The 17,747-nt window shown below is 41.8% G+C and overlaps 2 protein-coding genes across 2 annotated transcripts; one reads left to right on the top strand and one right to left on the bottom strand.

Moving 5' to 3' along the window:
• The first annotated feature begins 2,077 nt into the window (after nt 1–2,077).
• Nucleotides 2,078–2,806, top strand: LOC106083865 (NHP2-like protein 1 homolog). The gene is made up of 2 exons (XM_013247179.2): nt 2,078–2,199; nt 2,263–2,806. Exons 1-2 carry the CDS (start codon nt 2,197–2,199, stop codon nt 2,641–2,643), a joined length of 384 nt encoding a protein of 127 aa, XP_013102633.1. The 5' UTR covers nt 2,078–2,196; the 3' UTR covers nt 2,644–2,806.
• A 4,905-nt stretch (nt 2,807–7,711) lies between these two features.
• On the bottom strand, nt 7,712–17,747 carry LOC106083783 (serine/threonine-protein kinase svkA; the record flags this gene model as incomplete). Its single annotated transcript, XM_059365306.1, is given in 6 exon segments — nt 7,712–8,515; nt 8,654–8,847; nt 8,935–9,279; nt 14,179–14,851; nt 14,927–15,072; nt 17,159–17,747. Coding segments are annotated over 6 exon segments (1,960 nt in total), but the record flags the coding sequence as incomplete, so codon positions are not given.

Genomic DNA, 17,747 nt, shown 5'->3' with positions numbered 1-17,747 from the left:
GCAATGAAATTTTGTGCTCGTTTGTCCAAAAAAATTTAGGACCACGTTTGTAATGGTTATGCCTACAGGAAGTGGAAAAATGTAGCATTTCCTTTACAGTGTCAAGTCTACGGTGTAGAATGTCGCACTTTAAATCAGCAGCGAGCATTTCATAGGCACCTAAACCAAAATAAAAGTGTTTATTGAATATTATTAGACAAAATTTATTGAACATTCACAAAAAGCGGCAAAAGATTAAGAAGAAATATATAAAAATGGAAAAGTGAACGCGTTTTATTAGAAAAGTATGCCAGCAAGGCGGATTTAAAAAGATGATCTCACGCGAACAGCTGTTAACAGCCGGTGAGCTTTGACGGTATTAAGATGACTGATTTTTGTTTGCATTATCTTTGTTGCTATCTTCTTTTTCGCATATTCTCTGCTTATGTAAGCACACGTATACGCACACGTTCACAATTTTTTTTGGGTGTGTTGGGAAAACGTCGATCAGCTTGATAACAAGATGGCGGATTGCACCATATGATTTGTAGTTGTTGTACAAATGAGACCGCTTTTAATTCTTTCGCCATGGTATGCCAGAAAGAAGAAAACAATAAAAGCAGGGTACTCTGTTTTAAGTTGTGAAGAACTTCAACAAAAATATCTTTATTTACTTAAACATACTTACGGCAAATTTTCCGCACCAACACAATTCTGCCATCATATTGCACAGGATAGCTATGAGCCCCACACAAGCTGAACATTGAGGTCCTTTATGTGTGGTGTTTAATGCTGTCACGAGAAGCTTAGCTGCGAGCTACCGGGCGCGTCCACAGTTTGCGGATAGTGGAATGCTCCGGAGTAGCTGTAACTGCAGTCGGGGACAATCAGCGGTATCAAGCGGAGAGTCTCTATGAGAGGTCGGGTGGCACCTGCTCTTGCACAAATACTGAATGCATACGATGCTCGATGTGACAAGGCGAGTTATTGGAGCCTTTAAATAACAAATGGCCAGCCAGTTCCCGCTGCGATCGGTTCTTTGGACCGGAACGAACTTGCTCACCTACAGAAGCTTGACGAGGATCACCACCTCTACATGAAAATGTGGTTACAACAACAACTACGATTAATTGGGCCTAATTGCTACATTTAAGTCATTAAAAGAATTTTAATTTTTCAGTTACATTTTTTATATGGAGTTTGACAGTTGTTCACGTGGAAACCCAAATAGCTCCGCTGTTCGCATGACCCTACCTTCTACAATATGTGCATCCTGGGATTAACCCTGTGACAAAACGAATTATTGCTGAATTATTTTAAAGGTTTTCACATTTATACAACAACATAGAAACCATACGGCTAAATCGCCATCTTGGCAAACAACGAAAAATGGCGCGAGCTACTAATATACGCAAAATCAGAGTATCACTAATCACTGATTTTGACAGATAGTGCACTTAATATTTTATTGTTGGGCAACTGCCACTACCTGGAAATGAATATATCATTAAGGGTCAGATTTTTGTTTGCCTTCTCTCTGTCGTTATCTTTTTTCTTGCATATTCTCTGGTCATTTACACACACGCGCACAAATTTCTTTGTGTTTGTTTACAAAAGGTCGATCAGCTTGATAACAAGATGGAGGGTTGCACCATATGATTTGTGGTTGTTGTACAAATTAATTACCTTTAATTGTTTTACGTAATTGTATTTACACGAAAATTACCATAATCCACCTTCGCTGCCGTAATTTGATAAATTTTTAGCCAATCTTGAATGATAATTTCAAAATTATTGTGCCCAATGTGTTTGACTTCACCTTGTATAAATTTGCCTAGGTAACAGACTCAAAAGATTTATGATTATAAATATGAAAATTATAAATTAAAAAAATTAAAATGTGAAAAAAAGGATTAAAATGTGAAAAATTTTAAAATCCCTTTGACGTTCTGGTGGGCTTTGGATACAACTCTGGAATTAGACAATTCTAAGTGAGCTGGCCTTCTTTAGTGAACCCTGACTTTACCTTGTAAATATAAATTTGCCTAGGTACCAGCCGTATGTCAATTTTTGACTGCGTTCATTTTCTTTTTCATCGACTTTGTTGTGTTAATAAAAACACGTGCATAAACGTTTACCAGACCTCAGTGAAGCAACAAGCCGAGAGGATTCCTGAAAATTTTCTTTGAATTATAACTAATTAACTATATTTTAATCATGGTAAGTTTAAGATTCTGTGTAAAAATGTCTGCAATTATAATAATCATCAATATTATTTTTCAGACCGAAGAAGTTAACCCCAAAGCTTTTCCCTTGGCTGATGCCCAATTGACAGCCAAAATCATGAATCTTCTACAACAGGCTTTGAACTACAATCAGCTACGAAAAGGTGCCAACGAAGCTACCAAAACATTGAATCGTGGTCTGGCCGATATTATTGTGATGGCCGCTGATGCTGAACCTTTGGAAATTCTGTTGCATTTACCATTGTTGTGTGAAGACAAAAATGTCCCTTATGTATTTGTGCGTTCCAAACAGGCTTTGGGTCGTGCCTGCGGGGTTTCCCGTCCAATTATTGCCTGCTCGGTGACCACCAATGAGGGCTCCCAGTTAAAGTCACAAATTACATCTATACAACAGGAAATTGAAAGACTATTAGTTTAAGTTCTTCCTAGAGAGTATCCAAACAAAGGCATTTGTTTTAAGTTTACAAATTATATTCCACATGTTCAATGTGGTGGTTGAAACCCCATCTTCTTTTGTACAAATAGTTTATACAAAAATTCAATAAAAACAATTTTAAAAATGTTAAGACATTTAAAGAAAAAAAAAAAACTCTGGAAAGTTCTTTAATGCGCTGTTATCTTTAATGTTTGGGATTCATTGTGGAGAAAGGGGTCATACGGGCCTTACCCTCTTTACGTGGATGACGAAATTCTTGCGAAATGTCCATGGGTGATAATTTACAATATGCTGGTAAGAAGTAGCTTGAATCGATCTGCAAACAATTCCACCGCCCTCTAATAAATAATAGATCGCACTGTTTGGTGGAAGGTTAACTTGAGAGAGCTCAACCAAACTGTAATTTTGCCTACTATGTAACAAAAAGGTAGGATGTGCATTACTTGACTATGTAGAGTCTAGTTGGTTTGCTCCTCTGAAAGCGGGGAAACAAAACTATTGCCAAGCACTGCCGGCCAATTAGTCTCACACCCTACATCTAGAAGACCCTGAACACGTTATACGACTAGTATACCAGCAACCTTCTCGATGCTTTATTGATAGATAGTTATCACCATGCTTACACTAAGGGTCTGTCTGTGATGGCAACGCCCTTCAATACGATGCTCCAGAACGGGATTATCAACGCATCACTACTCACCGACTCGATAGAGAATAGAGGAATACCATTGGGAGGGATTTTATACCCTCGTTTGTGGCTTTCGATTGTTAAATCTCAAGAACTCTAGTTTCTTACGCCGATGATCTTGTATTTCTGGGCCTCGTTTAGGGTACATTAAGAAAGCTGGATTGAACATTAAGAATGGATGAAGGCCAGTGCTCGAGAAGATACAGCGAATGACGGAGTATTAATCTCTGTAGAGAGAAGGGAAGCTCTGAATGCCATGGTGGATGTGCGGCGGCTATGACTACCCATAGATTGATTGTTCTACTAGAGGTTGGGGATTCAGCAAAGCAAAAGGGTATATGCGGCACTGTGGATTATGTACCAGCAGAGTCCATCCTTGTGGACGGGCAAGACGTCGTCGTCCCGGAAGGGGATTTCCGACCGTGGGTACCCCGCCTTTCCCACAATCTTGTGTAAACACGGATCTAAGTGGAATGGGCATCGGGACAGGAATCTTCATGGAATTCTTTGGGATAAGGACCCCACACTCTGGGCGAGTGTGGGGTCTTTTTGGCGATGGTTTTCACGATCTTGAAAGCACTGAAGATGTTGATGCTGAAGCTGCTGCCCGAATGGACTGTCACAATATACGTTGACAGTCAAGGGGCGCTCATACTTTGGCGTCGGGTCATGGGAGGTCAAGATGTGTTACCAGTACCATAGAACGTCTTCGAAACATGAGGAAGGCTATGAGGCTCCCCTTAGGCCCGGGTGATAAAGAATTGGCGTGGAACGAGGCGTCCGGTGACAAGTCAGAAATGAGGTAGCGATCCAAATCCTTTGCATGTTCTTCTAGGTAGCGAAAACGCTTTTTACGGTAACCACGCGAACTTGTCATAGGCTGGCGCCGAGGATCGCAGGGTAGCCAATGTTCTGTGGCCGAGTATTTCATGGAACTGGACGTAAAATAAAGGGCGGTTTAGGTTTTCAGACATTGCTATATTTACAGATGGAGAATAGGACGGTGTGTGGTATCTATTGCAGAGATTCAGTCTAGCTGCTTACGGATGAGTGCAGCATTTTTCTAGCAGCGAAGCTTGTGTTGTTCATGGATATCAACTACTCCGAACTTCGGCTGTCAGCAACAGACAGGCAAGATTTCAGGCTTCAAGCAGTACGTGTGTAGTTGTTGAAACCACATTTGGATGTGTAGGTAGCGATCCACGGCATGCTCTATAGGTGTGCAAGCTCGTTCAGGCCCATACGCAAAAAAATCGGTTTCAATCACAAAATTAATTGATCCAATTAATTTTTTAATTGCAACTGCTTCAATCGCAAAAATGATAATGTCAATCAAGGATTTTGAAAAAGTAATTGAAGTAATTTTCAATGAAAAAATTTTTGAAATTTTCAATTAAATTTTTATTTGATACAATTAAAAAAATTTATTAAAATTTTTTAAATTCTCAATTAACTTATTTATTGATGCAATGATTGAAATTTTATGAAAATTCCAATAAATTACTATATTTGGTACACAGACGTTTACCTCCTGGAACATGCACTTGAGGTGCGTTGTTTGGACAAAGTTCCGTTGGCACCCGTATAAAAAAATAAAAACTTTCCCGCTGGGGTACTTGAAAAAATTTCGGGTGTCAAGTAGGGGAGCCCTATAGATTTGTTGTTGTTGCTGTAGCAGTGTGTTACACTGAGGCGGCAGCTATTGCCGATGAAGGCATCCATCCGTGGGCACCCATATACAAAAAAACTTCCGTCGGGGGTTCTTGAAAAAATTTAGGGTGTGTATGACCGCGGGAACTTTGTAGTCATTTGTTATTTAAAGGCGCCAATAATTCGCCTTGTCATTACGAGTATCACATGCACTCAGCGTTTACGCAAAAGTGGGTGCCTTATGGCTTCTCACTGAAAATGTCCATTTGATACCACTGATTGTCCACTGCTGCAGTTGCAGCTATTCTGTATGGAGCATTCTACTGTCCGCAAACTGTGGGCGCGCCCGGTAGCCCTATGCTGGGTTTCGCATGACAACAATAAACGTCCATTGGCTAGAGTATCCTGGTCGTTTGTTGCTATTGTAACCACACTTGCATGTGGAAGTTGCGATCCTCGTCAAGCGAGCAAGCTCGTTCCGTCCGATCGCTGCGGAAACATGATGGCAATTGGTTATTTAAAGGCGCCAATATCTCGCCTAGTAGAAGACCTGGTGCCATCCGGTTTTTCACTGACACTCTCCACTCGATACCGCTGATTGCCCGCAACTACAGTTGCACCTACTCCGTATAAAGCATTCTACTACCCGCAACCTGTGGTCGCCCCCGGTAGTTCTCTGCTGCGCTTCTCAAGGCAACGATGGACACCAGCTTGTGTGGGGGTGGTAACAGTTATCCTGTGCCGGGAATCAAAGGGCCACCGTGGCGCAGAGGTTAGCATGTTCGACTAGGACGCCCAACGCCTGGGTTCCAATCCCGGCGTGAACATCAGAAAAATTTTCAGCGGTGGTTATCCCCTTTCTAATGCCGGCTACATTTGCGAGGTATCCTGCTATGTTAAAACTTCTCTACCAAGTGGTGTCGCTATGCGACACGTCGTTCAGACTCGGCATTAAAAAAGAGGATGCTTATTATTGAGCTTAAACTTAAATCGGACTGCGCTCATAGATATGAGAGAAGTATCCCTTGTTCCATAATGGAATGTTTATGGGAAATTTAGTATTTAGTAGAGAAACCGGATCATAATTGGGTCAGAGTACCATCGAAACCTCTCACACGGTAAATAGTTCGGCAGATGATTTCGTGGACAAGATTTTCAAGCTGCAGCTCCTGAAAAATTCTGCTAGATCTAGGAGATAAATATTTAACCAGAAAACAGCCATAACAATCTGTTTTTAGGCGATAAATAAAAGTGAAACCCAAAACACCCAATTATCTGCATTTCAGTACAGGGAGAATGAAGCTAAGAGAGATAGAGGTTAAACAGGAGCGAGGAGAGAGGGGTGTTCTCTCCAGGACAGGAGCGAGGAGAGAACATTGTAAATGGTGAGCGCTATCGCAACATGATATCCAACTTTTTTTGCCCAAAATGCAAGAGCTTGACTTGCACGACATGTGGTTTCAACAAGACGGTGCCATATGCCACACAGCACGCGTAACAATTTACTTATTGAAAGATGAGTTCGGTGAACATTTTATTTCACGTTCAGGACCGGCCCATTGGGCGCCTTAATTGTGCGATTAAACGGTTATGGTTATGGACCGATTAGGACCATACTTCGCACAGTTTTTGGAAGTGATATCAAAACACTATGTGCAAAATTTTAGTCAAATCGGATAAGAATTGCGCCCTCTAGAGGCTCAAGAGCTCAAGATCCAAGATCGGTTTATATGGCAGCTATATCAGGTTATAGACCGATTTGAAACATACTTAGCACAGTTGTTGGAAGTGATATCAAAACACTATGTGCGAAATTTCAGTCAAATCGGACGAGAATTGCGCCCTCTAGAGGCTCAAGAAGTCAAGACCCAAGGTCGGTATGTATGGCAGCTATATCAAAACATGGACCGATTTGGCCCATTTACAAACCCAACCGACCTACACTTATAAGAAGTATTTGTGCGAAATTTCAAGCGGCTAGCTCTACTCCTTCAAAAGTTTGCGTGCTTTCGACAGACAGACGGACGGACATGGCTAGTTCGACTTAAAATATCACGACGATCAAGAATATATATAATTTATGGGGTCTTGGATGCATATTTCGGGGTTTTACAAACAGAATGACGAAATTAGTATACCCCCATCCTATGGTGGAGGGTATAATAAATACTCTCACTTTTTCTTTTTTAATTAAGTTTATGCAATTTTTCGTTTTGATCACTTTTTAAAGAAACTTTGAAAGTTTCATTTTGTTGCTAGCCTAGAGATGGAAGTTATCGATAAAAACTGCTGCATTTTCGGATATTGTAATGAAATTTTGTATATTTTATAGAAAATTAAAAATCGATTAGTATATCGGAAATTTGAAAAATAAATTAAGTATCACTTTGAGAGCCAAATACCCCACCGTGCATCGTTAGGACTAGAATATAAAAAGGAGCCAAAGAAATACTAACAGCGGAAACTTCTCTCATATCAATGAGTGCTGTCCGATTAAAGTTTAAGCTCAATGACAAGGGGCCTTCTTTGTTATGCCGAGTCCGAACGGGGCGCCGCAGTGCGTACAAATGTTCCCAGCATTAGGGCATAATCACTGCTGAAAATTTTGTTGATTTTCCCGCCGGTATTTGAACGCAGGTGTGCGGCGTCATAGGCGGACATGCAAACCTCTGCGCCACGGTGGCCTCCAACAATGAAATGAAACCCCTATGATTTACTTTTTTGAAATAAATTTATTTACTTTTTTGTTGTTGCTGTTGTCTATTGTTGTGTGTTACAAAAACAAAGGGGGGGTGGAGGAGGAAGAGTGATATCAAATGTATCAGAGTGGCCCGATCACTATATACACAGCTGGTCGAACATCTCAGAGATAAGAAGAAAAACTAACGTTGTCCTAGTGGTCGTCTTAATCGAATTGGGGAGGGGAAGGGCAGAAAGAAGTTCATAAGGATGCCTTTTTTCCTTTTCTTATTATGCTGCACTTTGTCTGCTTTGTTGTTTGTAGTTATTGTTGTGTAACGTTGTCTAGCCTATATTTACTTGCTGTTTAATTTTTTTTTTGCATTTGTTTTGATGATTGATTGTGGATTGGTTGATTTGTTGTCATTTGCTGTTTTACTGCAGCAAATATTGCAGGTTTGCACTTCTTGCTTCTAGTGGTTTGGTTTTAATTCCCCGTGCTTTCTGGGTGTTCTTTTGTTGCGGTTGTTGTTATTGTTGTAGTTGTTATACGTTTTGCTGTTCTGTTTAATTTAAATTTACATACAAATATGCAAAACTGCAACCGCTCGAGGTGGAAGTATTGCAGAAAAGAAAACACATCATAACATACATCGTGTCTTCATCTTCGTGAAGCACGACAAATAAGAATTATACAAATAAAAATAATAATTATTATAAAATACAAAAAATAAAAACGTTTAGAAGGAATAACATAAAAATATCCACAACAAAACCGGACTTGGGAAGTCATTGTTGGGGTGGGGAGGCATGTATGCACGTATCTACTTTTTGTTTCTGCAAAGAAAGATAACGAAGGAATTTAGAAAACATGAATGAAATCAGTGTAAACAAAAATTTCTATGAGAAGTCTCAAATGCTTGGTCATTGCTACCAGAGATAAGATAAGATAGAACAACAGCATGGCATGCCTACCTAATTGCTCTATCCATAATATTGTTGATGCGCGTCTCCGAATAGCCCGGTACAAGTTTATGTATGATTTCTTTCAGAAACAGGTCACTTACGCCAGGACGACTGCGTTCGGCCAATTCAAAAACGGACTTCAAATCACTGATGTCCAAAACATTCATATTTTTGCTGGAATTACTGCTATATTTACGTTGAATCTAGAATCAAAATAGAAAAAACAAAAACAATCGTTAGGTTGCTGAAAGTCTGTTTGGGGTAGCTGCTTGGATGTATGTTCTACTTACATCAGAGAGTATAGGAAAGAGAAAATTATTAAGACATGCACTGTTGGTGTGGGAAACACGACCACCACCGACTGCCGAGGCACTCTTATGATTGGCATTGGAGGATGTGGGCGAAAGAGCCGACGATGACGATGACGACTCATGGTGTATAAAGTCCGTTGAGGAGGACGCATGATTATTGCCATTGTAAACATTGCCCAAGCTGCTGCTGGTGGACAGCATATGCCCAGCGCTGGGAGGGGCCACAGCCACCGATGAAATAGAAGCTGCCATAGTACTGCGCCGCATAGATCTCTCCTCGTCTTCATCTCGCTGCTGTTGCTTGGCATGATCCATCAATTGCAACTAAAGATTTAAACAAAAGGGGAAAATAAAGATTAAATTTCGACAAGTATGGACTTTCTTAATCCACCCCACACTACAAGTGGTCTAATTGTTTGTGTAGAATAGTTTAAACTTCATTTTAATGAAAAACTCTTAGCATCTTGGGCAATTTTTTATAATCGAATAGCGGAAAAAAGTTAGGAACAAATTTAGAAGGGACTAGGAGCAGCCAACATAAAAAATTATGTTAATTAAAGTGGAGAGGAGTGTAAGTCCAAGGTGCGGACTTTTGAGAATGGAAGACTATAGTTTGCCATAACAGATATTCCCATCGAAATCGCCTGAGATCATCTGCGCTGTGAAAATTAGAAGAACCCTAGAAGTCAACTAAACAATTGTATGTGGAGATAGCGATCCTAATCCAGTGCCATAGGTGAGCCATCTTGTTGCGGTCCATAGGATCAATGTCGCGGGAACGTTATGGTCTTTGGTTATTTAAAGGCGCCAATAACTCGCCTTTTCATATCGAGCAGACAGTTTTTAAGTGTACAGCACACTGCTACAAAAACCACACAGCTACCCCGGGACGGTATAGCTGTGAGCACCACACATGCTGGAACATTGAGGTCTGATCTGCGTGGTGTTCATTGCTGTTACGGCAAACTCAGCTGCGAGCTACGGAGTAGCTGCAACGGCAGTCGCGGACAATCAGCGGTTTCAACCCAGCCTCTCACTGAGACTCTCCAGTGAGAGGCCGGGCGGCAACGGGTCTTGCACAAATACTAAGTGCCTATGATGCTCGATATGACAAGGCGAGTTAGTGGCGCCTTTAAATATCCAATGGCCAACCTGTTCCCGCGGCGATTGGTCCTTTGGACCGGAACAAGCTTGCTCACCTACAGGAGCATGACGTTGATTGCCACCTCCACATGAAAATGTGGCTACAACAACAGTATTTAAGCAAAAGCCGGTACTGACCGATCTCTAACCCTCCTCTCGATGTTGCTGATTGACCGCGACTGACGTAGCAGCTACTTCGTACGGAGTATTCCACTATCCACAACCTGTGTACGCGCCCTGTAGCTATCAGCAGAGCTTCTCGTGACTACGATAAACACCGCACAGATAGAAGCTCCAAGTTCTTGCCTGTGTGTAGCTAATAGTTATCCCTTGCCGGGTCTTCTTTCCCGCTAATTATATCGAATCCGTTTCGTAGTCCAAGAAAAGGCGAGAAATGAGATTTGTTTTCATTCTTAAAAACCAATCAAACCTTGCCGAAGGAGTAAAGGTTAATAATTCTCTCCAAACATAGGCTAGAGATAGTGCTCCTCTTGATATGCTGGGTTACGTAGTTTCCAAGTTCTTGCATGTGTAGAGCTATAAGTTATTCCGTGGCGGGTCTTCTTTCCCGCTTATTATTTCGAATCCGTCTCGTAATTCAAGAAAAGGCTGGATGTGAGGCTTGTTTTCATTCTTAAAAACCAATCAAACCTTGCCGAAAGACTAAATGTTGATAATTCTCTCATCCTGTTTTGAAAACAGTTGAGATACCTCTAAAAACTTATCGACGCGCTTAACTTAGGTTAGGGATAGTGCTCTTCATGATATGCTGGGATAAGAAGATCGGACTTCAGCGAAAGCAATTTGTTCTTTGCCGTTTTTCGAAGGTATATAAGGGATTTCCCCCGTGGCGCAGAGGTCAGCATGTCCGCCTGTGATGCCGAACGCCTGGATTCAAACTCCTGCGTGAACATCAGAAAAATTTTCAACAGTGGTTATTCTCTTACTAATGCTAATCGCCATAAGACGGAGAGAGTCAGTTATGTGACGCACCTCAAACTATCGGCATGTTTCAGTTCTATAGGCGGATGGAGTTGCGGCGCAACTGATAATATATATCAAGAGAGTCCTTCATTGATGGCAGTTTAGACATCGTTTTGCCGTAAAGGGATCTCTGAGCTAGGGGCTTTACGGGACCCTTATCGTATATGGATGGTTCTGAAAGTGATGGGGACCGGGGCAGGTGTTTTCATTGAATTCATTGGAAAAAAATCTACATGAATTATGGAAACAGCCTGTGAATCAGATGTCACACTTGATTCATAGCCAAGAAATATTGACCAATCGATGTTACTAGTAAAAAGAATTTCCCGGATATTCTCTAAAGAAAGGCAATGTCATTATGTGCGAGCTCCTTGGCAGCATGGATGCCTTTCACGATGAGCGTGCGAGTGAGGATTGGGCGGTGCTGTGTAATGTAAGGTGGCAAAAGCGCTATGGCCGAATATTTCGCGAAAAAGGACGTCGGTTATCCTGGGTCTGAAGATGCATGACTTTGGATTGCCAATAGGCGCCCTGACTGATCATTGGAACGTCAAGTCTTTATCATGGTGCCAGACGCAGGTTGAGGCAGACTTCGGTAGGATGTGCGATGACAAGAAGGAGTTGAAGATGGTCGACCATAGGATAATGGATAAACACCTCAATCCGTCACATAATTCCCCCCAGTCACTTAGTCCTCTTGTCATTCTGGAAGCCTTAATTGGCTGACTGGAATATACTCTCGCCCTTGAATTGTTGTTGCTGTTGTTATAGCTACAGGTGTTCAAACTTATTCTGGTCCAATGGACCGATGGCCATTGGTTATTTAAGGCGCAAAAACTCGCCTTCTCGTATCGAACATCATTGGCCCTCAGTATTTAAGGAAAAGGCGGTGCCACCCGGCCGCTGATACTCTCCACTCGATACCGCTATTTATTCACGACTGCACTTGCAGCTCTTCCGCATGGCGAGTTTCTTCAATCCCATCCCTAAACAGCAGCAGCTGTTTTCTGCCATTTTTGCTAACTTGTATCGTGCTCTGGTGTATCGTTATCTGTTTTCCTCCGTCTTCTTCTACCTCTCTTCCACCTTCTTTTGGGGCGAACACGATGGATCTAAGGTCTCCCAGTGAAGCGGCTAGAAACCGAGGTTGCTATTCTCCAACCTAACATCCATCCAACCATCTAATCTGAATGGGATTCTAAGGTACATCGAGGAAAAGGCGTTGTTGTTATAACACTGTTCGACAATTAACTAAGTTGCTGTTGTTGTAGCAGTGTGTTATACACTACCACCACAGTGTATAACACACTGCTCTTGCCGATGAAGAACTCCATCGGGTCAATCCGGTACGTACAACCGGCTGCCATGGGATTGATCCACAAAGTGAAATTGCTTCGTAGAAGGACAGCAATGCGTCAACCGAACGATGTGTGTTGGTGCGGGCTCTGTTAAACATCAAAATGTAATAACTCTAGAAATTGGGTGTGTTGTGTCCATACCGAACGGGATAATAATGCCGGTAAGATTGGACAAATGAAGAGACGATAGATAAATATCACCCCTTGAGATGAACTTTATACCATACTCGGGTATGTACCAGTTACAGGATATGAAGAGGCAGTTATTTTAAATGTGTCTTGAATAACTGGACTGGCACGAAATTAACTTTCCGCGGCACGGGATAGCTGCGAGCACTACACTGGCTGGAGCTTTCAGGTCCCATGCGTGTGGTGTTCATCGCTGTCACAAGAAGCTTAGCTGCGAGTTACCGCCGCTTCTACAGGTTCGATAAAACGCTCCATACGGAGTAGCTGCAGCGGCAGCCGCGGAATATCAGCGGTATCGAGCGGAGAGATTCAGTGAGAGGCCGCGCGGCACAGGATCTTGCATAAACACTGAAGTCCATTGATGCTCGATATGATAAGGTGAGTTATTGGCGCCTTAAAATGAACAATGACCATCATGCTCACGCAGGGAATGAACTTCCCCTTCTACAGGAGCTTGATCAGGGTCGCCACATTCACATGCAAATCATGTCACAATTTATTTTCACGGACAGATAACGATGAAGGCTCGAGTCAATCGAAGGTTATAAGGGCGAGTAAGAAATAATTTCCTACCATAGGAAGGGCCGTTAGGTCATTCTGGGTCTCAGACAATGGGGGTGGTGAAAAATAACTTAAAGCAATTCAAGCTTAATTTAACGAAATCCAAGGAACATCTCGCGAACAGCTGCAGTCCTCTAAACACTATTTATATAGCGCCTCTAAAGACTAAAGAGAAACAACATGAAGTGAGACTAGAGGTTCACAACTCATAAAGCCACCATAGGCTTGACAGCTACAGTACATTAAAGCACATTGCTCAATCCCATGGCAGCCGGTTGTACGTATCGGATTGGCCCGATGTAGTCTTTCATCCGCAAGGGCTGACGCCTCAGTGTACAACACACTGCTACAACAACAAAAACAAAGCTTTTCCTCAACGGAATGTTCATGGGGAAACTTGCAATTTTGCTGTTTTAGGTATGGGCTTTCTTGTTCATGCCTTCAATAACGGCATGAACGCCCTTGAAACTTGGAGCTGGACAATCGTACTAATTTTTGGATACTGTGCATGCATTAGAAAAATCTCAATACTAAGCAAAATACGAAACTTAGGGTTGCTCCAGGTTTCATCCTCCAAGACAACTAAAGTAAATTTGCACCATGTGTATCATTTACTGTTTGTAAGCAGATAATGCCCTCTCCTTACACTTCGACAAGTTTTATGCGAATCTGAATATCGTGCCGCAGGGCGACACCTATTTCGGAGAAGTACACCTGCACCACGAGCATCATTAAATCCCATGATGGACGGTTCTACAAATCGGATTGAACCAATGGATTTCCTCATCAGCAAGGGCTGTCCAAAACACACTGCTACAACAATAACATGAGTATCATTTAATGTCTGCAATCCAACAATGTTCCCTTCCTACCCTTCAACTTGTTTTCAATTGTTTAGAAAATTACCCTCCCTGAATAATACCCTGCATCATAGTAGAAGTGTAGTGCAGTTTACACAAGTTCATTGATCATTTAGTTCACTACTCACCGAAGAACGTCGTTCTATATCCGAATCCAGGGATGTGGTACGTGTCGGTCTCATATTAACCTTTTGTTGTTCTTTGAAATTAGTACTAGATGAGCTCTGCATAACACCACCACCGCCAATGACATTCTTTGTAGGGGCGTCCAGCAGATTTCCACTTGAGGACATATGCTGTTTGTGTTGCGAGGAGTTTGCATTGGAGGCCGAAAACGATGATAAGGAGGAGGAGGAGGTGGCTGGCAATTGATGAGGGGAATGCTGTGTGGTATGATGGTGATTCGACGAAGACTCGCGTGTATTAATCGAGGAAGCTGCCGCACTTGAGGACGTAACCGTTGATATCGATGAGGACGAAGCGGATGCTGCTGCTGCTGTTGCTGATGATGGCGAAGAGCCACTTGCTGCCATACTGTCACGTTTATTTTGAGACGTGGTTGTGACGGAGGAGGCACTGCTTTGTTGATGATGTTTACCGCCGCCATGGTGCGAATTGGACGATGACAATACGTCCATGCCTTGGGCCAGTTTGTCCATTTTCAGTTCATGCTCATGGGGGTCAAGTCTATTGAAATGATTGCTACTAAGCGGTTTGTGTGAAGAATCACTGTTTGGATGTAGACCCTTGACAGTCATTATCCAGGGTTCATCTGTATTGCAGCCCGGCTTGGAGTCATCACTATGAAACAAAAGGATAGAATAAAATTTATTACTGAACAAAGTTTTTGTTTGGAATTTTCAATTGGACACTTACGAATCAGAATTTTCGGATTCAGTTTCGCTTTCGTCACCCTTCTGTAGTTTCCATTTCTTGTAGCGGTCTATTAAATCGATAAGGTACGAATTTTTCTTAGCTTTCTTTATAAAAGGATACTTGAGTAATTCCTTTGCTGTAGGACGCTATAACAGATAACAAACAAAAAAAAACATATTTAAGAAATCATAAAACATCTCGGTGTGAATAAAGCTCGAAAAGAGAACAACAGGAAAGGAAACTGATCGAAATTTGAGGGTCTCCATATGGGCACCTCTCTCAGGGTACATACTTCTCGCTCCCAAGATCCCAATTAATTTTTAATTTAAAATTATTAAAATTTTTAATCACGATTGGGATTGAAAAAATGTTCAGCTTCAATTAAAAAATAATTGAATCAATTAATTTTTTAATTGAAAATAGCAAATATATCAATCACGACTTTGATTAAAAGAATTCATATTCAATTAAATAATTATTGAATGAATCAATAATTTTTTTAATTGAAAACGATGTTATTTTCAGTTAATTTTTTAATTAAATTTTTTTTTGCGATTTTTCTTCTTTGTAGTGAGAAATCGACTGCCCACCACAACGAGAGCAAGTTTTGCCGTCTACTTCAACTTAACGGATATGAGAATCCTATTGATAATCAAGAACCACATATAAAGGCATAAATCTCTTTGTGGTGTTCCTCTGGTCACAATCCTCCAATCATCTTCTTTATCAGTGTACTGCTTTGTTGATGATGACGAATCCCGAAATAAGAGAAAGAAATCGACCAACCACCATCATCCACCATTTTGTATTGTGTTCCTTAATCTTCTTAATGAGCTCGTTGCCAACCCTATTCACTAGACACGAAAGAACTATAAGCACCACAAAGGTTGGAATATTGAGCTCCGATTTGTGTGGTGTTCCTCGTTTTCATGTGAATGTGGCGATCCTCGTCAAGCTCCTGTATGTGAGCAAGCTCGTTCCGGTCCAAAGGATGGATCGCCGTGGGAACAAGGTGTTCATTGGTTGTTTAAAGGGGCCAAAAACTCGCCTTGTCAAAACGAGCATCATAGGCACTCAGTATTTGTGCAAAAGCCGGTTCCGCCCGGTCTCTTACTGAAACGCAACTCCGCTCGATATCGTCGATTGTCTGCGACCGCAGTTGCAGCTAATCCGTATGGAGCATTCCACGATCCGCAACCTGTGCACGCGCCCGGTAGCTCGCAGCTAAGTTTCTCGTGACAGCAATGATCGGACCTTAATGTTTCAGTCTGTGTGGTGCTTACAGCTATCGCATGCCGGGTGGTGTTCCTCGTAATCGCGAGAAGCTCAACAGAGAGCGCCCGGTAGCGTCCACAGCTGCTGAAGCGGATCGAGTAGAGAAACTCAGTGAGAGGCCAGTCGGCACCGGCTCTTGCTTAAATACTGAGTACCTATGATGCTCGATATAAAAAGGGGAGTTTTTGACGCATTTAAATTAACAATGCGCGGCGATCGGCGGAATGAGATTTTTCATCCATCGGAGCTTGACAAGGATTGCTACCAACAGATGCAAACATTTGTATAGAACAACAACCAGAATTGGAGGGATACAAATGACCCCAAGATAATCATGTGTGGATTACATGAATCACCACACAATGCAAAGCTCAAGTAGTTTCCAATGGACTCTGTAGGCAAGTCTAACCGGCTTGTAGTCTATATGCAGTTTAGTTCAGCAAAACTCAGCTTCCAAAAAATCTACTTTAAGAGTAACATAGTACACTATAAAGCACAGTTTTGCGGAGACGTTTGTGTAAAGTGCAAAATAATGAGCTAAGAACTTTGACCGGATGAGCGAGCGATGTGTTTCAACTACGTGACTATTAGTTTGTCGGATGAACCCAGTCACTAAAGTCGTTATTTATGATGCAGTATTCCCACAATCGTCACAGCCAGAATAAAAAATAGTTCCAGTGAGCCAACATTCAAAATGTCATTTTACATGACTTGGATGTTTTCCTCAAGTAAACTGAATAACTGAATGTCCGATTGCCTCACGAATGCTACATACAGTTTGTTAAAAACCCCATAGGCTCCTGTGCTTTAATCCCATTGAAATTACGTTAATCATCGATATTCTGGATATTTGTCCTACTCCCCTCCAACATCATTTAAAAGTCCTGTTGTTTTCGTAAAATCAATTGCCAGTGTACAATTAAATTTTGTTTATCAAAAAGTTTGTATGCTACTTACATTCTCGGGATCCTTGTTAAGGCACGCTTCAACAAAATCTTTAAAAGATTTTGTATAGTTTCCCGTCAATTGTGGCGGATTGTTCTTGGGTATGAGGAATAAGACACGCATAGGATGTAATTCGGAATTAGGCGGTTCGCCTTTAGCCAATTCTATTGCGGTAATGCCCAGCGACCATATGTCCGCCTTGGAATCGTACATGGACTGTTTGATTACCTCAGGGGCCATCCAGAATGGCGTGCCCACAAATGTGTTACGTTTCGAGGTGGTGTTTGTCAATTGGCCCGCCACCCCAAAATCAGCCAATTTGACATCACCCATTTCGCTCAACAAGACATTGGCCGCTTTGATATCACGATGAAGTTTACGTTCCGAATGCAAATAATCCAACCCCTTAAGGACTTCTCGCAATATTATGGCTATATGCATTTCCTCGAAAGAACCCGCCTTCATAAGATCCAGAGCCGAGCCACCGCCCAAATATTCCATGATAATCCATAGTTTGGTGCCCTTGAGGAACGAACCAAAATATTTGGTGACAAATGGTGAGTCGCACTGCGACAATACCATAATTTCCTGTTGTATATCC

This window comes from Stomoxys calcitrans, chromosome 3, assembly GCF_963082655.1.
Source record: "Stomoxys calcitrans chromosome 3, idStoCalc2.1, whole genome shotgun sequence".
Classification (NCBI taxonomy): domain Eukaryota; kingdom Metazoa; phylum Arthropoda; class Insecta; order Diptera; family Muscidae; genus Stomoxys; species Stomoxys calcitrans.
The sequence above is the reverse complement of the archived record's forward strand: the minus strand, read 5'-3'. Positions and strand labels throughout refer to the sequence as shown.